General features: G+C 42.6%; 2 protein-coding genes across 2 annotated transcripts; one reads left to right on the top strand and one right to left on the bottom strand.

Annotated features, from left to right (window-relative positions):
• Positions 1–826: 826 nt before the first annotated feature.
• Positions 827–6,489, bottom strand: arl3l2 (ADP ribosylation factor like GTPase 3, like 2; the record flags this gene model as incomplete). Its single annotated transcript, XM_080843356.1, has 6 exons — positions 827–874; positions 1,575–1,760; positions 2,251–2,301; positions 2,450–2,566; positions 4,246–4,389; positions 6,472–6,489. The coding sequence occupies 6 exons, from the start codon at positions 6,487–6,489 to the stop codon at positions 827–829; spliced, it is 564 nt and encodes a 187-aa protein (XP_080699482.1).
• A 6,515-nt stretch (positions 6,490–13,004) lies between these two features.
• Positions 13,005–23,772, top strand: rgs14a (regulator of G protein signaling 14a; the record flags this gene model as incomplete). Its single annotated transcript, XM_080843860.1, has 14 exons — positions 13,005–13,121; positions 15,463–15,484; positions 16,382–16,554; positions 17,427–17,519; positions 18,453–18,596; positions 18,825–18,983; positions 19,490–19,565; positions 19,835–19,938; positions 20,018–20,242; positions 21,692–21,768; positions 21,866–21,992; positions 22,417–22,498; positions 23,044–23,121; positions 23,504–23,772. 14 exons carry the CDS (start codon positions 13,005–13,007, stop codon positions 23,770–23,772), a joined length of 1,746 nt encoding a protein of 581 aa, XP_080699986.1.
• Positions 23,773–24,002: the final 230 nt, after the last annotated feature.

Raw genomic sequence — 24,002 nt, 5'->3', positions numbered from 1 at the left:
CATTGTGATGGCATCCACTATCAGTACTACTACCACTATTTCACTCTGGCAGGGGGACTGCCAATGGAACCTAGCCTTTTGGCTATAATTGGGTGCATTTGATTCCTCTGGATCAAATAAACAAATTGATTGATTGAAATTGATTGAGTAAGCAAAGGAGGTCAGGATCATCCTCCATCAGTAAGCACAGGAGGTCAGGACTCCATCATCAGTAAGCACAGGAGGTCAGGATCCATTCCAGACGGGCTGTGCTGTTCCTCTGTCAACTGTTGTCTGTTACTTCACTCATTTCTCCCTTACAGTAAGCAATTTCTACAAACAGGAACTCAATGACAGCTAGTTTATTATAATGTGAAAAGTTTAATACACCACAGAAGACCAGTCACTTGCTGCACATGACTACAGTATCTTGTCTATCACTATGTGAAGACAGTAATGACACAGACATATTAAAGGTCTAACGGTGATCCTTTCTCCTCATTGTCCTCCTCTGCCTGGCATTAGAAGCTGGCAGGAAACATTCTCAGTGAAGGGTGACGCAGGATTGTACATGCCTTATCAAATACATTTACACTCCTGTTATAAAAGTCAAAACAGTTATAAAGATCTCAGTTAGTACCCTCGGCCACATTCTCATAGGGTGTTAAAATGTGATGAATACAAAAAAACTAAATGGAGACCTTCATATCCAAATACACAGTGCAGGATGTAAATAGCGTATGTTATATGCAAATCAAGAGAGGGTAACCACACGTTAAGGACTGGGCTTTAGAGGATTTTGTCTTTTCTTCTCCAGAACTTTCTCCAGAACCACAACTCAGCAGGCTTATTTTTTGCGGTTGACAAGGTTATTACAGATCCAATTCATGCCATCCTGTGAAGTAGAAGAACAGAGGAATGTTAACATTAAACAAAACTAATCTTCTTCTCCCTAAACCCCCCTCAGCATGATTGTTAGAAGTTGCTTTGAATTTTTTCTTTCAAATAATACATTGGCTGTTCATTCAATCACAAGTGAGAACCAAATCATTTCTGGATTAGACGTACTCTGCTCAAGTTCACTGTTGTCATCATCATGTCTGTTCATTACGCCTCTTAAAACGTCAACAACAACACAACATTTCAATTCTGTCCCTGGCATCCAGATAGCACTCACACCTCGTAGCACCAGAGTGTTTAAGCAATCTGGCCCTAAGATGGCACCAATCAGGGCCAGATCAGGGCCATATCAGGGCCAGATCAGGGCCAGAACTGAGCCACATCTGGCTGCAGTTTGGGTCGGTGTTTCAGTGTATTCATTCATTCCGAGGAGAAGTGACCTAATGGGTTTAGTTTCTGATCCCTCTTAGGTTACAAAACCTACTGACACAAATAGCCTTAACTACCCTGAACTAGTTTTACATCCAACACACACACACACACACACACTCATGTTCGGATGTCTTTTCACTTTCCACTTTCACATTTCCCTCTCAGCTATTACAGTTATACCCGCTGGATGTATTATGTTGTATATTCAAACATACCATATTAGGTCATAATGTGTGTATTTCTTGGTCATTTTTGACGTGTACCTGCACTCCTTCTCCAGACACAGCTGAGCAGGCCTGGATCTGCCAGACACGGTCTCGGTAAGTGTGAAGGTTCAACCCCTCAGCAATCTCACTGGCAGGGGATGCAGTGGCCAAGTCCTGCTTGTTGGCAAAGACGAGAACTGGAACTCCTTTCAGATTCTCCTCATCAATCAGCTCAGCTAGTTCCTGGAAATGCAAAGACAAAATATACACACAGACAAAAATACACACACTTACAACCCCCACCCACCCACAGACACAGACACAGACACAGAAACAGACACAGACACAGACACAGACACACACACACACACACACACACACACACACACACACACACACACACACACACACACACACACACACACACACACACACACACACACACACACACACACACACACACACACACACACACACACATGCTAGAGAAATAGCTCACAGACACATAACCTACAAACACAAAAGACACTTTTTTACTAAGCTAAAGCTAAAAGCTAAACTAACCTATAAACAGTTTATCTACTGTTGGCCTCAAAGTTCCTGGTGTAAGGGCTGTTGTTTGAACATTTAAAATTACGCAAATCAGCACACAGCCATAAAGCCCGTGCGTCAAAGTTCAAAAGATAAGCCGATAACACACTTGCAAAAGGAAACTTCCTGTTGACACTCTTACCAGTCCTGTCTCTTCAAATCGTTTTTTGTCAGCACTATCTATGACGTAAATCTAAGAAACACAAAACAAAACAAATGTTAGCGTATTAATTTAACGTCCCTCAGTAATTTACCGTGGCATTGATTTCCATACAACATCAAGTCCTTGAAAAACAAATGACATGAGATAACGCAAATGAATGAGATAACAGGCTCCTAACCAGTAAGTCTGTGTTCTCGAGGTATTTTTTCCAGAAGGCCCGTATTTTCCTCTGTCCTCCGATGTCCCACACATTGAGTTTCATCCCATGGGCAGCCACACTCTTGATGTTGAAACCCTGAAGGTAAAAACATGCATCATAAACCTCACAAAAGAGAATTTAAACAGGCGTAAAGTGAAATGAAGTCCTTAATCAAGGTTTACATGAGTGTTAGAGTATACCAAGCTCACATTTAAGACAATAAAATGATCAGGAAATACAAATGATTAATGTCTGTGAAACAGTAACAGTGAGTGCATGTAGAAAACAACTGATAACAATAGCAACATAAATTGATTAGTCATGCCTTTTACAGATCACTGATAGGCCATTGATGCATTGGTCTATTTAAAGGATCTGTAATCCGCCTCTCAGTGCACTTCCCCGCCTTGATACATATTTAATCTCCCAAAGACCCTTGGATTACAGTTCATGCCCTATCTGAGTCAAGCATGCCTCTTCCTTTAATACTGTAACAAGTCACTGTCCACAGATAATTCATACGTGATAGGCTATGTTGAGTGGACTTGCATCTCACTATATTCCATTCCACTACCCATCCTTTTTACTGGCTATACTAGCCCCTTGGACAGACTTTACTTTACTTTAATATTTATATCACTTTGCACTATCCTCACACACACAAGTTTGTGAGTTAAGTGTATAAGCTACTGGATGACCTTAATTTCCCTCTGGATCAATAAAGTATCCATCTATCATCTATCTATCTATAATCAAAGTGATGAGGCAAAGCATATCATGTTTGTCATGGTAAGGTTTGCATATGGGTGTGCTTGTGTGTGCTAACTGAGTACATCAGCTGGGTGCACAGATGTCACATAGCGTGCCCTCAAAAACACACATCTGATCATCTTTGAAGGCTAGGCCCCTGCACTGAATAAATAGCAGTCTGACCACCAGGGTCACCAGGGCCTATACCGGACACTCACATTCTTTGAAGATTTTTTTGATCATAACAAAAAAATAAGTGGGTATACTCCGTATACCTGCGTTTACCCTGGCTACACCACTGAGTCAAAGCATATCATGTTTGTCATGGCACAGATGTCACATGGCTTGCCCTCAAAAACACACGTGATCATCTTTGAAGCCTAGACCCCTGCATTGAGCGAAAAAGCAGTCTGACCACCAAGGTCTTTGAAGATTTGTTTGATCATGACAACAGTTTAGGGAAAGTTATGGGGATGAATGCTGACCTTGAAGATGGGTGTTTTAAGCATAGTATTTAGCATTTTAACAAATACCTGTGTGTCTATGCTACACACTCACATTATGCAAGAAACAAATATTAAAAAGACAACCTCCCCCGTTCTGGTCAGTGGAAGTGTACCGGTAAAGAGCCATAGCTGTATCTCTTTCTTAAATGACACAATAAGTCATATAGGAATTTTCTGATGGCCTTGCATGTAGATTATTTTACCCGCACATCCAAAATAGATGCCATGGGCCAACTACTCATGTCTCCCCCATATTTCATTCAGTATCAATCCAGTAATAATCATAGTTCATGTTTTCCTTTTGTGTTACTGAAAGAATATCAGGTTTGCATTGCCTTTTGTTTACTCATACACATACACAAACAAATATAGTTTTCCACTTTTTCTATGCTGTGAAATAGCCTGTATGTACATTAGTACACTGAGTGATTGGATGATTGGATGAACCAGACTGACATGCTAAGTGTGTGAGGAATGAGTGAATGTGAAAGTACATTATTTATTTCCTCTCTCTCTCACCTGTGTAGGTGTGATGGTACTGACGTCCTCCGATGCTAGGCTCTTCAGTAAGGTGGTTTTGCCAGCATTGTCCAAACCCAGGAGAACTATCCTCAGCTCCAGCTCCGTGCTGCCCTTCAGCTTATTGATGACTGAGAGCAAGCCCTGGAAGGAAGTCATGAGGAGGCCAATGTGGGTTTGTTTTTGCATTTGCAAAGAAAGATTTTCTTTTCCTTAAGGAGGCAAGACTAGATTGTATGGTAGAAAATAATTCCATTGGTTTACACCATTACTGGACCAACTTCTCTTCTGTAACACTGGATTGAAACTCATCTGCTAACTTTAACAAACTTTGTAAATGGCCATCTGCATTGTCCCAAAAATGTCTATGTTCCTCATGCTAAGGAGGCATTGTGGAGTTTTTGTCTAATACTAATTACCAGCCAGCAGACTTGCCTCGCTTATACCAACAACTGCATAACTGGCGAGCTAGCTTTGCTAATTGATATGTTTTTGCCAATATACCCGGTCACATGAAGCTGTCAAAGCTGCTCTTACAACCTGGAGCATGAAACAATAAAGTGTATAGCTTTGGCAACAAAATAGCAGGTGTGTTCAGCTTCTCTTCATGTATCAAAATCTGTTTAAGGATGTTATAGGATACTAGCTAATATGGAAATGGTAATGAGCCCTAGTGACTGTTTACGGCAGAGATAGTGACACATACACACTCTGAATTTTATCTCTGCATTTAACCCATCCAGGGTAGTGATACACACAGTGAAGCACACACTAACCCGGAGCTCTACCACTTCCCCGCCCACATTTTTCCTACTGGTCAGGGATCGAACCAGCCACCCTCCGGTTACCAGCCCGAAACCCTAACCAGTAGGCCACAGCTGTTACTAGTGTACCTTAAAATGGTTAAACATTGCATAACCTTGCATTAAATACCGATGTTTTCCTTCTCTACTGTGCCCAAAGCTGTTTGTGTGTTTACCACTAGGTGACATCTAGGGCAAACATTATTTCCTTTTCTGAAACAAGCAACATGGCCAGATTCTTGTGCTTTCAGTAGCAGATCAAGATTCGTCTTGTTTTTGTGTGTTTGAGTGAAGTAACTCAGCAACCCAGTAAGGTTCTAGTAGTTCCAATGGTTAATTCTCACCTCATATTGTTGAGTAACTGTCTGTCTGTCCTTTATACAGCTTAACCTGTCTCCATTTAGAAAAGCATGGACATCTATTCACGCCTCATTTATGTAACAACTGATTACTGTAATTAGATTAATGGCGGGACACAAGCCATTCTGTCTTCAACTTTGACCTTTTCAGGGTTGCCAAAAAGTTTCACACTAGCATGAAAACAAAGTTCCATTGACTTCACTGCATCTCAGGCCCCCCCCAAAATACACCTGTTTTGGTTTTGGTCAGTCTCACATCTTGGAGTCAGCCTTGAAAGTTGACAGTTGTGCCTTTTTCAGCGTAAAATCAGTTAAAGTCACACAGATAAGAGAAAATGGCTGACTTAAATGTACTCACGGTGTAATTTGTTACTTAGCACTGTGACCACCACTATCATTTTCTTTTTCATTTGTACATAAAAACGACAAAGCTCTTTTCCAGAACACACGTAGTGTGTATTAGTATTAATTTACCAGTAGTATGGACCCAGACTCGAGTAAAGGTCAGAAGGTTTAAGATGGAGGCTTAAGGAAAACGCTGTGACCTCAAACTACAGGAAGGACCCAGTGGGGATCCTCAAACAACAGGAAGGACCCAGTGGGGATCCTCAAACTACAGGAAGGACCCAGTGGGGATCCTCAAACTACAGGAAGGACCCAGGGGGGATCCTCAAACTACAGGAAGGACCCAGGGGGGATCCTCAAACTACAGGAGGACCCAGGGGGGATCCTCAAACTACAGGAGGACCCAGGGGGGGGGGGTCCTTAAACTACAGGAAGGACCCGGGGGGGGGGGGGGGTCCTTAAACTACAGGAAGGACCCAGGGGGGGGTCCTAGTACTACAGGAAGGACCCAAGGGGGCTCCTCAAACTACAGGAAGGACCCAGGGGGGGGGTCCTCAAACTACAGGAAGGACCCAGGGGGGATCCTAAAACTACAGGAAGGACCCAGGGGGGATCCTAAAACTACAGGAAGGACCCAAGGGGGGTCCTCAAACTACAGGAAGGACCCAGGGGGGATCCTCAAACTACAGGAAGGACCCAGGGGGGGTCCTCAAACATACCTTTGGAGTTTCTCCCATGGTGTTGTCTGGTCAGCCGTGAGTCCGAAAACGGGGCAGCTACATCCTCATGCTAACCGCACAGAAGAAAGGGACTGAGTGATTAGGTCACCAGTTAATGAGGCTAAACAGCAGCACAACGCTTCCGACAGACACCTCAAGACCGCTCTGTGTATGTGTGTGTCTGTGAATCTGCAGGTGTGTATGGGTGTGCCTCACGGTACTCTGCGTTGCGATCAGGTTTGGTGGCTTCTTCTCTCGGTCAAGGAATGGATGTGGCAGAGCACACCGGTAGGGGGATGGGGCGTACTCGGATTAAGTGTCCAGAATTAGCCACAGTCTTCCTCTCACTGTGCAGTCTATGCCGAGGCTTTGCCTGGATTATCCTTAGACCAGCTGCTACTAAGGAGAATCACACTAGCCAAGACTGCACCAGCCCCATGAAGAGACAGTGTCCGTGTGCTGTGATACGATTGGTTCGTCTGTGGTTCAGGACAGAATGAGGAGCACACCTGGGGACGTAAAGGTCAGGGGTCACAGACTGGCAGACCCCTGACATTTCAACAAGATGTCTCAATTTAAGTGTGATGTAGTTTTATGGTGGTTTGGTGCTAAAAAAATAAAAAGGCATTCACTTACACAGATCCAGCCTGGGAAACATATGAGATGATATTCATATACTGCTTTAATAACCAGTCAAAATTAGGAAACTAACATTCTATCTTTCCATACCCTTATGTGAGAGTCCATTCTTTAATTCAATGTCTAACTGAAACATGGCTAATACCAGATGAATATTTGGCCTTGAATGGGTCTACCCCTCTAAGTCATGATAACTGCCACATGCCTCGCAGGACAGGCCCTGGAGTAGCAACAATGTACCATGCCAGCCTAGGTATTTACCCAAGACCTGAATTTTAATTTAAATCCTTTGGAGTCTTGAACACCCAAACTGGAAAACCACCCAACCGGTCACTTTTGTGACACTATACAGACACTCTCGCCTGTACGCTGAATTTCTATCTAGCCTCATTCGATTTATCTGATTTTCTTCTCCACCCTGGTTATTGACTCTGATATAGTGAGAGATTTAAACATCCCCGTAGACAAGGAAATCTGAAGTTTTTTAATCGCGTTCCAATCACTGCTTAACTCTATTAATTCATTAAGACCTTTGTCAGGTTTTTAATGGCACACATGACACCCTGGAACACACACGTGCATATATGGAGGCCACACACACACACACACACACACACACACACACATAGGCCTGAGGTCGCGGTGGATTAAGTTTCTGCATTTTACCATTCTGGACCTCCTTCCTCAAGGACCCCCCAGGAGCAGTGGGCAGCTTGTAGCGCCCGGGGACCAGGTGAAGTGAACTGTCCATCTTTGGTCAGGGATGGACATGTGTTTGTTATTTTGCATGTTTTTTTTCTGTTGGGGTTCTTAGTGGAGGAAACCCCTTGTGAACACGGGGAGAACATACAAACTCCACACAAAAAAGGCCCGGGAGATAGCCCACACTGAAGGTCTTTGGAGGACCTGCCCCCCAGAGCCAACAACGCCCCATGTGGGAATCGAACCCACAACCTTCTTGCTGTGAGGTGCCAGTGCAAGCACCTGAGCCATCGTGCCACCTAGAGGCTTCCTCACATGTAAACACACCCACACAGAAAACTGTTATTCTTTGTTTATTGCGAAGAACGCCATTTCTAGAATAAGATAAACTAATTTCTCTAGAATAAGAAAAACAACAATGCAATTGAACATTGTGTCTATTGTGACATCCTATAACCTGTAGCAGTAATGACAGTAGCAGTTTTATGACTTCTTTCAATGACAACATTTTCCCCCAAAAAATCAGTCTCCTCCCTTTCCATGAGTCTGTTGTCTTCTAAGGATGCACTATGTCTGTAACACCCCCGCAATCTGGTCTATTCCTAGAACCCTTCACACCTACTGACCTCCATCAACTCACTTCCCTGATCTCATCAAAATGATCAACATCCCTAGACCCTATTCCTTCATAATTACCTAAACATGCACTGCCTAAATAAATGAGACACTACTTTCATGTATTTTCAGGACATGTACCACTATCATAAAACATAGCTGTGATCAAACCATCTCTCAAAGAATCTAGCCATGATCCCAATAACCTGGCTAATTACAGACCTATATCCAACCTCCCTTTCTTGTCAAAATACTTGAAAAAGGAACAGCTAAGTAACTCACTTCTTATCCCTTATAATGTTTTAAAGTATATATTTACACATTGGAAATCAAATCGATTTAAAGCATACAGTATAAGGAGGAAGAATACATTGACAGTCTCTGACTCGCGACAACAGTTGTGGATGTGGTCAGACATGAGCAAAAATACAATACAGTAAGGAACACAGACATCTACAGTCTCTACATCTTCTGTATACTGCTTTGTTTTTTAAATTCATCAATGTAGACGGATCAAGAGCTGGAAGAAATTGGGGTTTGAACCATAAGTACTAAGAGGATCACATGTCCTATGAAAAGTCTCTGAACCAGAATGAATCAAAGACAATGCACAGAGTTGGGGCGGATTAATGCAAGGATGCATACACTGGTAATGTAATAGAATACGTAAAGTACAGCAGTTTGATACTATAAAACTGACATTTTAGACATGATTTTACTTTTGATTAAACTGGGTATCTTATATATGGTCCCTCAAGCAGCAGGTACAAATCTTGGACAGTGGAAATACAAGGAGTGCTGTTAGATTGGGTCATGTCACATAGCATGTATTTACCATGTCTTAACATGTTTTACACGTGGGTAAAGGAGCCTATCGGTTTCCAGAGCCCCGAGGCGTTGCTGTGTGGATGGCGTTGATATTACGTGCCTGCTGCTGATGTCTGGTCTTTCTTTGAGCTGGACAGAAGACAGAAAAGAAAAATGGTTATGAAAGTTGTAGACATATCTGTTATTGTTTTGTAACGTTGTGTAAAAAAGCTTTCAATGTTTGCCTTATTTGTTCATTATTGTATGTAAGCAATAAACTATTCCAGGTTTTGATTGATCGCAAGTAGATTCATGTCATGTCAACGTCATGTTATTTGCAGTAACATATTCTTGTTTCTGCTACAGTGTTTAAGTACCTGATTAAAACTCACTAGTTTCTTATTGACCTACACTCCATATGATGACTTCACAATAGATCAAAAACACAAACAGTGTTTGTCAAGTTGCAATACTTGAATTATCTTTTCTCAGCTGCTGTAATGGCTTGATCTTCAATTCTGTGTTATGATGTGCTGTGTATGTTGTGTTGCTTGAATCCTCTGTTTTAGACGAATGAACCCTGACCCTTACCCACATCCCTCTTGAGAAGAAGCTTCATGCCCAAAGTGAATATCAAAATAAGCACAACAGCACTCACGGCACACACAACCAGGACCAAAATGCTCATGTCTGGAGTTCAGAAACAAGAAAGACATGGCAGACATGAATTAAACATCACGTAAGTGTTTTCATACCGGGTTTGCATAACATTGACAGACAATAAAAACAACAACAATAGATAAACAGTTGATTTGAAAAAACAGTTGTATGCACCACTCGTGCTAATAATGCTAAACAATGCTAACCTTTAACATCAATATCCGTGGTGTTTGAGATGAAGTCACCACATAGACTGACTATTTTGCAGGACACTTTGAAATCATGGATTTGAATCTCTAGGGTCAGCTGGCTTGTGTTCTGATCAGGAACTGGTTCATCGTCCATAAGCCAAATATATTGTTGGATGAGGTCTTGAGGTAGGTCGTTCTCACAGGTGGCCATGAAGTCATCCCCCTCGTTGATCTCAGCTGAGGTGGTGTTTAGCCACACTCGGAAATCTGATGAAGATCGACATCATAGGTCACATGATTGGTTTCTTCACTGGTTAAAGTTGTACTATTTGGTCATTGTTCACTTAGACTACATATACAGTACATATACACACATGCACACATATGTGCCTCTTTACTCTCGTATCCTTCCAGTTTACAGTAAAACCTTGAGTAAAAGACTGCAAAATAACTATGAGTTCCACATTACTAATCCAAGTTAATTAAATGGAGGAGCTTCTTTTTGTAGTTGGATGTAGTGCAGATCTCATGGCATTCACAATAAAGTATTAAAGAGGCATATAATGCTATCAAAGCTCACAATCTGACTCATACTTTGAGATGCTAATATCGTGACGTGAACAAATGTCTCATCATTTGCATCAGTTCCATGGTATACCTTTGGCATCAGGTATCCTGGCATAATATGCACATATTCATGGATTAATCAGCTGTTTACCTATTATGCAGGTTGTTGAATCACCTGAAAGAGAAACATAGAGGTACAGTGGTCACTGTTGGAAAAGAAAACTGACATCTAGTAAATGAATAAGTGTTAACTATAGTAAATTAAAGTTGAGGTTCACCAACCATTGATGCAAGGTTTGTTGGTCCCGCACTGGTCAAGACAAGTCACTAAAAAGACACCATCACAAACACAATTCACTCTATCCACATCACTTCAAAGCTATTTGTGGTAGTATGTTGTGTTTATATGGGAAGAGATGGTAAAGAGTGTTTAGGTTGGAAATTGGTGTTTGAGCATGGTGATAAAAGAGATAATACATTGAACACATAAACAACCACGCACCCACACAAACAAACAAATAGATATTTAACAAATTGAACAAATGAGTCTCTTACTGTCTGAGCTGTGGTTTGTGTCCGTGCTGTTACACTTTAGACACATCAATGGCACGCAGGGCTGTCTGTTGAGTGCCATGGCCACAAACCCTACATCCAAACAGGACAGATAACTGAATATAGAATACAAATATTTTGGTCAAATATAATCAGCCTATAAAGGGTCTCTCCATCCTTGCACCTAGATACATGTTCCTTACCCAGCAGTGGCATGCTGCTTATGATAAAATAACCTATGCCCATGACAGATACCAGTCAGACACCTGTGAACAGAACACCTCAGATATAAGGCTACACACACATTAACACACATATTATTTTAATTACAAACAATTTGAAATACATTTCTGTTTTTGTTGTTGTTGTTGTTTTTCTCATTTTCTCATTTGTATAAAAGTATATGTCTCTGTGATTGATCACCAACCCTATCTGACACTGAGGATTCACCCTCTGGAAATCACCAGAGCTCAGTAAGATGAAAAACAAATCTCTGATACTAAGCATGATCCTCTTTCTTATTAGTAATTCACAAAGGTTTTTTCATTGACCTTAAAGTTGAAATTTTGTTCAAGGATAATGTATGTACCATGACCCTACACTAGTCAACACACTACTATACAGATTATAATGACACATCTTCAGTGGAAGTATTTTTCATATTTACATTTTAATAGATTAAGCCAATTTAAGTGCAAGTGTGTTACCTGTTTCAGGAGTTCTTACAAGGCCCTTCCAATGAAACTGAAAAAGTGAAGTGGCCAGCTGTGGCTAACCCTCAGTTCAGGAAGCATGAGAAAATAGTGCCGCAGAGAGAGGTAGAGAGAGAGAGAGAGAGAGAGAGAGAGAGAGAGAGAGAGAGAGAGAGAGAGAGAGAGAGAGAGAGAGAGAGAGAGAGAGAGAGATACGCAGATAAGAATGCAAATTAGAAAAAAACGAAACAGGTACCTTGATGTCTCTTACCGAGTTGTTGTGTTTTTCCATGCAGTTGACAACAGACTCTTTGTTGAGAATTAAATCAGCATTTTCAAATGAGGTTTTAAACATTTAAATGTTAGAGATAGATAAAATATTTCTGTCCGGCTTCTTTTCAGTTTGTGAATGTATTTGGGTGATATATACTACATACGTGAAACGACACCTTTTGGGGCTACATCCTTTCATGGTTTCTCTTCAAACCATTGTTTTGAGGATGACATCTGAAATTATATTGCAAAATTCCTCTATGGTGATAAGACTATTTATCTTGTAGTTGATTTGATATTTTATGCTGACACGTCTACATCTAAATCTACATTTTCACCTATGACCACCAGATAGCACTGTTGAGTCGATACATTTTTGTAGAATTCAAAATCATCAATACAACTAGATACATAGATACAACTCTGAAAAGAAAAAAAACCCGATTAGACTTATGTTGAGCTATTCCGACTAAACAGAAGAGATAATAACAATATTAATATATTCATATTACTCAGTCAAAGTATGATCGAACATAAGTCATACAACGTCATTTACCTTTCTCAAACATAATTGGCCAGTCGGAAAAGCCCATCTTTCTGTCCTTCTGACGAACGGTTTACCTGCGTGAAGTGTTGTGAAATTAAGTGTCCCAGATTAGTAAAAGCGTAGGTGAGTTGGTGGTTAAAGAAAATTGCATGATGTTATCTACATGTAGAAATAGCAATCATATATCTGACATGTTACGTAAAAGAAGCAGAAACGCGTATTTTCTTGTTGGTCAGCTGTTTGGTTTTATAAAGTTTTGTCTACTTGCTTGTTCGTGTTTTCAACAGAATGGTTGCTCTACAAGGCTTCTGCAAACGTTTACCTCGCTTGGGAATGCTGTACCGAAAACTGAGTGAAAACAGACCAAACGCATGTGTCCGAAAAATATCCTGGGCTAACTCAAGGGTAAGACTCATTTTGATTTCTGATGGGAGGTGATTGGATTAACAGGTTTACTGCAAATTGGTGTTAATCGGAAATCAATGTTGCTTGCATTAAACTAGACAGCATTTTAGGATAAAATGTAGCCTACATGTCGAGGTATGCGTGCAGTAAATTGATAATTGATGAGAAAGAACCTCTAACGTGAATGTGCATTTTTAATACGGGAAAAAAACACGTAGGCTAATAGTCGGAGCGAAAAATACAAACAAAAAATATACACAAAACTTTTCATGAAAGTTTTCCATTAAACTCTGTGAATCTTGTGTCCATAGATGCTTATGTTTTTGAAGTGTTTGGCAGGGCACCATGTGAATTGGCAGAGACTCCCACATTTTTCATTTCATGCCCCCCAAAAAAACAAAAAACCTCGCAACACCACGGTCCAAAAATCGATTGATCAAATACTGCTTCAGGATATAATGCTATGTATTGTTCCATTTTTTTTTTTGATCGGCTGGTATTAGTCGTGTCCGTTCCGTTGTATTAATAATTAGGCTAGCTACCCCCTTTATATAGGCCAAGCAGCAGGTCTTGTTCATATTATATAAGTATAAAGTAGACTATACACTTACACCCAGGTTAGTTCCATATCTAATTTGACCAGCAATTGCTTGTTTGGTATTGCTGATTACTGTATTCTAGTTCAGTTTTTCCGTCCTCATCTCCCAATGTAACCCCCCCCCCCCCCCCCCTCCTTTTCTACCTTGTGCTGCCTGGTTCAAAAAACAGGTATTGATATGACTCAGAAATAGCTGTGGCTCCAATCTCGCTTGGGTCTGTTTCGTGCAGGGCTCAGACCCGGTTTTGTCCCAGGGCCCGCTGTTGTATGGAAATGTCCAGTGATTCTGTGAGGAGTCACGTCTATACACAAGTGAAGGGATAGACCTCACACAGCTGCTGTAACACTGTTTCCTTCTGATGTGAAACTGGGTTTCAGCTAGAGTACGCACACATCCTCTTGATCCCCACACAAAAACACACACACACACACACACACACACACACACACACACACACACACACACACACACACACACACACATCCTCTTGTGGTGTGGTGCAACCAGGAAGTGAGACAGGAAGTGACTTGAGATGATCTCTGGGAGGGTGTGAGAGAGCGTATTGATACAGGGTGTGATAGGGCGTCAGTCAGTGTTTGGATACTACACATGATACAGCTGGCATGTCAAAGACGATGAAGAGCCTTGAACCTCCACCTGGGCATATGGTGAGTTTAAAGTTTAAAGTTCCCTTGAGGTAATGTTCAGATGGATACCATTCAGAGGAGCGCTGGAAGTTAGACTTTGTCAGAGGAAAGTAAATGTATTAGGTGTAGCAGCACCTGTTTTTTTTCTGACTTCTCAACTAGGAACTGTTACCCAAAACCTAAGACTTTTCATTCATCTGCCATTGATGAACTGTAAAACTGACTGTATAACGAAAGAATGCCGCTAGGACACACATTCAAAGGGTGTGGATTTGACAGGCTGCTCATATGAATGGGAGGGCATGACAGAATCCAAGCAGTATGCACACAAATACTTTAAGCTTCACAGAGGTGTTGGATGAGGTATTTTGAGTGCAATTAGTCTGTTCTCTTTTGTCCTTGGCTGTTCTGCAGCAAGACACTGCGTTGGTTACCACCTTCCTGGTGATATGAAGTTAGCAGACATAATGTAAAAGAATCCCATCATATGTGGCTAATGTCTTTTTAAAGTAGATTTGCAACAATGTCAGGCATGCCTAGTCAACTTACAGTATCATAGTACAGATACTATAAGACAGATATATGCGGTAAGGGGTTTGATAAATGGTGATGACAATCGCCTTATGTGTTATGCTTTGTATATGATTGTGTGTTATGCTTTGTGTATTATGCTTATCATTGTAAATCATGCTTGTTATCGTGCTGGTCATACCTCTCAGCTTTTCTGATTTAATTAATAACCAATTGTAAATAGTTTAAGTTGATGACATGCAGCTATTTAGCAAAACACAGCCCCTCAGAAAATAGCTGAATGCAGTGTCTCTGAACATGAACGAAAAATGATTGCAGAAGCACACCCATTTCCTGTGCTCAACAGTCACTCTTGCTTGAACATGCCAATGTGCAGCGGTTGAAAGAAAGCCGCATGAATTCAAATCAAACTGCTGCATTAAAGACACATCTTGTGTGACCCCCGCTTACCTTGAGTGATTTTCTGCTCTCTTTGTGTTGATGGTTTTGGGTGTGCCATGTCATTTGCCACTTGTCACATCAGTGGGGTCTGATATCTGTCTTTTTTGTTTTTGTTTTTGGCAGAGCCAGGCTGTGTCGGATGGAGGTAAGTCTGAGGTCTCCAGAATAACAGATCAGAGGGGGAGGAGAGGAGTGGGAACAGCTGAGGCCATAACTATCACAACATGACAGTGTGACCAAAACAACATACTTTGTGGGAATAGTATGAAGTCTCACCTAAAGTTGAACATTGGCAAGGGTGGTTGTAACAAGCATGTGCCACTTCACTGTGATATACTTCTGCTTTTAGAAGTGTTATTTCACTTCTAATCTGTGGAGAAAAATATCCCTTCAGTCCGAATACAACATCTGATCTAATCACAAGCTAAACAAATGACACATAAAACATCTGATGTTATGGCTTTATCTGCTGTAAAGAGCTTTAATGTGTGAAGTACCAGTCACACAGTTAAGTGTGTAAATGTGGTCAATGTGTGTGGGTGTGTGTGTGAGAGAGAGAGAAAGGAAGATAGAAAGGGGGGGGCACTGAGGTTAGGGTTTAGAGGGTTATAAATTAAAATGTGTCCTTCCTTCTCTGTCTCTCCCTCTTGCTCCCTCTCCTTCCCTCCCTCTCTCTCCCTTTCCCCCCCCTTTCTCCTCTCTCTGCTCTTTCTCCCTCTCCTTCCCTCCCTCTCTCTCCCTCTCCTCCCCCCCCTCTTTCTCTCTCTCTCTCTCTCTCTCTCTTTCCCTCTCTCTCTCTTTCTCCCTCTCCTTCCCTCCCTCTCTCTCCCTCTCCCCCCCTTTCTCCTCTCTCTCTCTTTCTCTCTCTCTCTTTCTCCCTCTCCTTCCCTCCCTCTCTCTCCCTCTCCTCCCCCCATCTTTCTCTCTCTCTTTCCTCTCTTTCTCCCTCTCCTTCTCCTCTCTCTCTCTTTCTCCTCTCCTTCCCTCCCTCTCTCTCTATCTCTCTCTCTCTCTGTCTATCTGTCCCTCTGTGCCTCATTAGAGCTGAACACGTCCAGGTTGTCGAGCGGCGGCGGCAGCAGCCACAGCCTGGGCAGTGGCAGTGGCTTCACCTCGGGCGTCCAGAGCAGTGATGGGGTGGCCAGCAGAGTCGTCAGCTGGGCCGTGGGCTTTGAGAAGCTCCTGGAGGACCCGACAGGGGTCGAGTACTTCACGGTAAGGAAGCTAATGGAGGATCTAGCAGGGGTCAAGTACTTCATGGTAAGGAAGCTACTGAAGGACCCGACAGGGGTCGAGTACTTCACGGTAAGGAAGCTAATGGAGGATCTAGCAGGGGTCAAGTACTTCACGGTAAGGAAGCTACTGAAGGACCCGACAGGGGTCGAGTACTTCACGGTAAGGAAGCTAATGGAGGATCTAGCAGGGGTCAAGTACTTCATGGTAAGGAAGCTACTGAAGGACCCGACAGGTTGAGTACATCTCGATAAGGGGGCTACTGGAGGAATCGACAGGGTTTACAGTAAACCAGCCCACAGCAGCCCACACGTTCCTATGGCTTAACTCATACTGGCACCGGTAGTGCAAGCTGTTGACAAACCCAAGATCTTGGGTTCAGTTCCCAGACAGCATACATACAGTAGAATATTAAAACAATATATTTCTGTACTGTAAGTTGCTTTGGATAAAAGCATTTGCTGAATGACTACATGTAAAAGTAGTAAGAATCACAGAAATGTTTATCACATTGTGACATGATGAAGGGGATTCTATGAGTTGGGAACTTCTGGACCTTCTAAGAACTCGCCCATCATCATCAGCCAATGTGACTAACAGGGATGTGCTTCTGATGCAATCCTGGAGTTGCGCAACTCACAGTTACTCACATGTTACTCACGACCTGTTTGTCCCAGCTCAGCCTTTAACCCTGGCAGTGGTGCAATGGGGGGGTGGGGGGGGGGCGGGCTATATGGTGTTATGCAATAATTTTAACTTCTTTAAGTTTACATCTGACTGCCCATTGACGGTATTTAATGTGTCATTTAGTCAGATTGCTCTGGCTAGTCTGACGTGAAATATTTGACCTGCAGGCTTTTCTGAAATCGGAAGTAAGTGCGGAGAACATCCTGTTTTGGCAAGCATGTGAGCAGTACCGGCAGATCCCACACAGCCAGGTGGACGAGGTATGGGACTGACACTGTTTTTATGTTTAAAAAGCCTTTTTTTTTTAGGGCTAAATCAGATTCAAATGTTTACCGCCAGGCTTATGTTGGCTTTTAACAGTATTTATTATTTATTATACATGAAAACGTGTAACTATTTGAAGAATATGTGGAAACATCTAACTCTATGTACTGTATTGTTAGTATACTATACACATATGTATAGTATTCTATAAGAATAGCTAGGTCAGTAGGATGTAAAGTGAAACGATGATCCAGGTGTCTTTCATTTGGTGAACAAGTATGAAGGTAAACCTTCAGCTTTGGTCAAATGTCGAGCAGAATGACCCAAGTTATGCTATGAAATAAAAAAATAAAAAAGGCCTCTGGAGGAATATCATCTGACAGACTTGCCTTTGTCACTTTAGGGAGGATAAAATATCCGCTAAAAGTCAATCGCATACTTCTCCGACTAGACTACTTGGAGAGTCTAAATGAGTAGTTTATTCTTTCAGCCCTTTGTTGTATCCCAATGCCCAGTGCCTTGCTTTCTCCACTCATCTATAGTTCAGCACTTTTTGGTTTGATAAAGTTGTACCTCACTTTTTTGAACCTCTTTGATAAGATCAAAAGAATGTTCAAAAGCACATCTATTCTCAGACCACATCATACTGCATCCTCCTAGGCATTTGCACAATTAGTGCTTCATGTTCTCATTGGCTTCCTCTTGAGCAATACAGATCCAGACAAATATCACCAGCCTTTTTGATACCCCCCACACACCCACACCAACCAAAATTGATACGCATCAAACTGACTTATACGAACAGAAAGAACAGTAAGTAAACAGGATTCTGAAAGTGTTTAGCCTGGGCTGCGTGTGAGAACCTTATCTAAGTGGGTTAACCTCTGCGTTTTTTAAAGAATCCGGCCCATGTTTCCTCTTTTCTGCAGCTGAGGAAGGAAGCCCGTTTGATCTACCACACGTATCTTTCAGACAGTTCCTTTCATGCTGTCAACATCGATGACACGGCCCGCACAGACGAGAGTGCCCTGGAGCACCCAGTTACATCCATGTTTCAGAAAGCCCAAGACCAGGTACTGACGTCCGTCTCCTGTCACTGTGCTGTACAGCGCCTTATCTGCAAGCACGTGGACAGTTCAGCGCGATTGTGGTTATATTGAGAATCCCCTCAGTGACTGTGTGTGTGTGTGTGTGTGTGTGGTTGCAATACTGTCTGTCTGTCTGTCTGTCTGTCTGCCACTGGCCTTGTTTCCTCATGCATGTACAGTAAGCGCTGCTCTGTGTGGTTTCGCTTGTGTCAGATCTTCAAGCTGATGAAGTTCGATAGCTACGCCCGTTTCGTTCGCTCCCCCCTCTACCAGCGCTGCATGCTGGCCAGTGTGGAGGGGAAGGCGCTGCCCTCGCTGGACAACAGTAAGAGCTCCAGTGAGTGTGTCACACCAACCAGCCACAGAAAGAAGGTAAACACCCAATACCGTTGCATTTTATGGAGCCAGATTTAATCAAGAGCACTCATTAGAGTTTAACACCCATAAGATGCCTTTTAACAAGAGAAGTAACCTTCAGTTAACCAGGTATTTTTTTACTTACAAGGCCTAAAGAAAACAGTAGAAGGTGTAGATACTCTGCATAATGTTTACCATTTATGCCTTTCTAAAACTCTTTACTTGTGAACAATATGTCCATAGTACACAGTAGCAAATATATTACTCATTTGCCCACCTTACGTAGTATTAGAAGTAACATTTTCGAACAAGTATTTTTTATGTGACAAGTATTTTTACTTTATTTGTAATTTTGGAACCTTTCCATACAAAAGGCCACAACTTCCATTCATCTATTATTCGTCTTAACTAATAAAACAGTACAGTAGCAGCTGCTCATGGACACACAGTGAAGGAAAGAAAGATGTAGGAGACTCCGCATGTATTGCCTAGAGTTGACTATGTGACTCTCTGCACCACAGCCGGAGCCGAGGCTGTCCTCTGCAGAAAGCAAAGCGAACAGGAAGAAAAGACTGGAGAAGAGAGGATCATGGGGAGGTACAGTCCAGCGAGAACAGAGACATGTGTTTTTCATGAACTAAAGAGAAAGTGAGAATTTGTGACCAAGTATAGTAATTATACACTGTTTTTTTTAGGAGAGGCAAGATGTGAATACTTTTCTCTTGAGGCATTTATATATCAAAAACATACTTTTCTTTCTAACTGATATAGTCAGATTTTTTTGCCTTATTATTCACCCAGTGAATATAGCTTCTGTGGAAAGTTAGTGAGTTGATTTGCGTGTACTTCTATCTTTTTAATTCCAGCTGATGTATCCTTCCAGCGTGTTGCCCTAACCCGAAACGAGTCTCAGATCTCTGTGAAGTCCACCAGCAGCATCGAGCTGGGGTTTATGTTCAGCAAACCAGAGGTGAAATATCCTCCAAAGCCAAACACCACCACGTGATCATCTGTGGGGAAAAAATAAATTCATATATTTTTTTTTGAAGAATGGGCGCACCAGTTTATGGGATGCCGACCTGATTTCTGGTGGTGGTTCCAGCTCCATTCTGGGCCGAGCGGAAAAGTACTGCTACGTGCACCTCCCAGATGGTGCGGGCAGCCTGGTGCCCACCAAACCAGGGCAGCCGCTGCGGGAGATGCTGGGGGGGCTGTGTGACAAGCGGGGCTTCCCACTCAAAGACGTCGTCATATACCTCCATGGCAACGACAAGGTCAGTGCCAAGGCAACGGATACTGTGGCTGCCGCTAGGTCTGCTTACGTACTGGTCGAGCTGATATAGCACTTAAGAACGACGCCAAGAGTTACACCAAGCTTAGAGAGAACAACACCAACTTCCTTCTACACCAAGAGCTACACCAAGCTTAGAGAGAACAACACCAAACTTCCTTCTATACCAAGAGCTACACCAACCATAGAGAGAACAACACCAAACTTCCTTCTACACCAAGAGCTACACCAAGCTTATAGAGCTTAAAGGAGCAGCGTGTAGGGGCTAGAGACATATAGATACTTTATTTTTCTTCCGTCGGGAAATTCACAATCACAAGGCACTTCATTGCGAGAGTTCGTAGGCTAAATTACCTGTCCAGCAGAAAACGGGCAACTTCTGTGTCATTCTGAAAATATTTGTCCATCATCAGCAATTTCAATCAGGGAAAAGCCACAACTGTGTTTATCCTTGTTTTCTGCCATAGCTTGTCCCAATTCTGTTTTGCTTTTATGTTTTCTCTTCTTTGACAGCAAGGATTCATGGTGTCTTGCTTATTCTTGTGCTTAGTAATACGTATGATCCTCCGTTTGTCAAAATTCAACATTTAAATAGTTAGCCATCACCAGCAATCACTGATTCCTCTTCTCACTACCTCTTCCAACCCGTGCTTGGTCGCCACCAAATTCAAGCTGCCACTTCAATGTGAAAACACGAAAAAGGCCCTGTCTAGAGCCAGTGTTAGGTTTGTCCATTCTGGGCTCCTGTAGATACATGGTGGCACAACATGGCGGGCTCTGTGTAAGAGGACCCATTCCCTATGTAGATATGAAGGGCTCCGTATAAGCTAACGATGATACACTACTGATGATTTATGAATACTATATTCCATTTCTGCTGATGGACACACAGTTCCTTTTAAAGAAGAGGTCTGTTTAAAGTTTTAAATCCTAGCGAGGAATTGTGGACATTGCTTTGCTATGTTCTCAACTGTATTTTTGAAATCCTTGTGATGCACTTCAGTCTTCATACTAAAGGTGTCACTATAGTTACTACATTACAAGTAAAGACATGCTATGCTCTGAGAGTGGATGTGTCAGTCTAAAGTCTGCTCCAGAAGATCCTAACCAATATTGATGCTTTCAGAGACTATATCTGTCTTCTAATCACCATTCCTCAGATATTAAAGTCAGCCATGAGCCAAAACAGAGCCTCACACCCTTAAGCTACGTTATGATAAGCAGTCAGATAGCTTTCCCATGGATCTTAAAATCAGTTAACCCTAAAGCAGTAATCCATCTTCAGGTTCTTTCCAGAATTGTAAAAAGATGAATAATAAGATGGTGATAACTTGTGTGTGTGTGTGTGCTTAAATTGAAAAATCATCCCTCCATTTTGGCTGAACATTTTTATCAGTTGCTGAGGGCTCTAATATTTTTCTTGTTGCCATAGCAACCCCTGTCACTGGACCAGGACAGCTCGGTGCTGAGCGATCAGCAGGTGTTTCTGGAAGTCCGGGTGACGATTGCGTAAGTGTGTCACACACACACACACACACACACACACGTCATCATCACTTATGTGTCCAAACTAACATAATTTTGTGTGTGTTGTTTGTGTCACCAGGGTTAGGGTGAAGTTCACTGGTAAAACCGTGGGTATCGTTGTGAAGTCCAGTAAGACTCTGCGAGATGCCCTCGCCACCCTGTTACAGAAGTATGATATACAACCCCAGGATGCTTACGTCACCATGGTGAGAGACTGTGCGTGAGTGTGACGGAGTTTGTAGGAAGATTGGAATTTTTGGGCGGCATGTTGACGTATGTAGTTGTCGAGGTTAGAAGTACAGTATGTAGTTGTCAGAGGTTAACACATAATTCGGCTAAATCGGGAGCCCAAATTACGTCTCTAAGTAAATATGTTGTTATTATTTACTACAGAAAGTAATTGTTATGTGTTGTGGTTGTAGTGTTTATCTTCTCTCAGGCAAAACTGCAAACTTGTTCTGTTGAGAAGTCAGAGTTTTTCCTTTACCAGCTCTTTGTTGAAAGAGAATTATTCCTTAAAAAGCTATTTTTGTTGAGAGTTATTCCTTTTAAAAGCTTTTTTTTTGTTAAAAGAGAATTATTCCTTTACAAGCCTGGCTTCTGTCTCACCTGTTGTGCTTTACTCCTTAGAGTGGATCACAGCAACCACTAAAGCTAAGCAGCACTGTCTTCCGTCTGGCCAACAAGACGATATGTCTGGACCGAGTCCAAGGTGAACAAAGGCTTTACTTTCCTGTGTAGATATCCACTTCTGTGCTCCTGTGTACTGTGATTCTACATTAGTGTCACCGCATTGTAACCATACAGTAAATGGTGTCACAGCTTCACCTCATTTCTCTTCTCCTTTTTAACGTGGTGACTACTGCTTCAAGTGATTTGAAAGGGCTTGAAGAGGCTCTGGTTAGCCAAGCACCACTGCCTTAGCTCATCCTCACTGGGCATAACTATGTACCCCTGTGCACCAGCTCCCAGAGAGGCTGTCTGAGTGCGTTTGGTTTGTTGATGTGCTTTGTCACTGTGCATTGAGCGCTCGGGAGCTCACACTCGCCCAGCTGTGACAAAAAAAACTCACTTCACTTTGGATCAGATATCTCTGAGGCGCTAAGAACTGAGCCTGGACCTGACTTCCAATTACTCTCTGCTCCAGGAGGAGAGCATGGAGTCAACGCCCTCTTTTGGCCACTTGTGGTTTAGCGAGGTGGTTGCAAACTGAACAGATTGTCAGATGTACTCTCTCTCTCTTGTTTGGTTGCTCAGGGAATAAAGAGGGTCAGAGAAGTCCACAGGATGTCCAGAAAGCCTCCCCACGAACCGGTAAACCCTCTGAAATGGACGGTGAGACACAAAATCTGAGATTTATGAACTCATTGCTGTGGGCTCATTGACATTTAGTTAACTTCATTTTCCTTTCATTTTTTTATTCCTTTTTCCTTCTTCTCTCTCTCACCTCTTCACAAACCTCCATGCTTTCCTCACTCTTTCCTTCACCCTCCCTTTCTCCCACTCCACTTTTTCCCCACTTTCATCAATCCCTCGATCTCTCAATCACTGCTCTTCCCTCTTTCTGTTCCACTGCTTTCACTCGCTCTCCTCTTCGATCGCTCATTCGATCCCCCCTTGTCTCCTCACATATTCTCTCCTTCACTCCTTTCCATCCTCTCTTGTTCCACCTCCACCTCCCCTCCCCTCCCCTCCTCTCCCCTTCTCTCTGCCTCAGGTCTGCTGGAGATGCTGTCCCGGGCTCAGAGCAATCGGGTGGAGGACCAGCGGGGCCTGCTGAGGAAGGAGCACCTGGTGATTCCGCCGTTCCTGAAGCTTAGCAAAGAGTCCGAGGTCCCTCTGGAGGACCAGAGCCTAAGGCAAGGGGCCCTAGGGGCCCAAGGAGCCACGGGCTCCAAACAGACTGGGCAAGCAGTTGAGGGAGATGACAGTGGCCTCAGCAGCACTTCAGATTTGGACGGCTTTGAGGCAGTCAGCCAGCTCTAGCATTGAATACTCCCCAGTCCAACGTAGACCCTTCAAGGTCGTCTGAGACCTAATGGACCTCAGGCACAAGAGCGTGTGTGTGTGTGTGTGTGTGTGTGTTGGAGAGAGGGGGGGGGGGTGTATTTCATGTTTTGGGAGCTGGAACAAGAGAGCTTTGCTAATTGAATCTCAGTGTTGTTATGAATCAGCACTGTGCTAACCTAGCTAAACCTTTCCACTGATAGGAGTGA

This window comes from Sprattus sprattus, assembly GCF_963457725.1.
Source record: "Sprattus sprattus genome assembly, chromosome: 8".
NCBI lineage: Eukaryota > Metazoa > Chordata > Actinopteri > Clupeiformes > Clupeidae > Sprattus > Sprattus sprattus.
The sequence above is the reverse complement of the archived record's forward strand: the minus strand, read 5'-3'. Positions and strand labels throughout refer to the sequence as shown.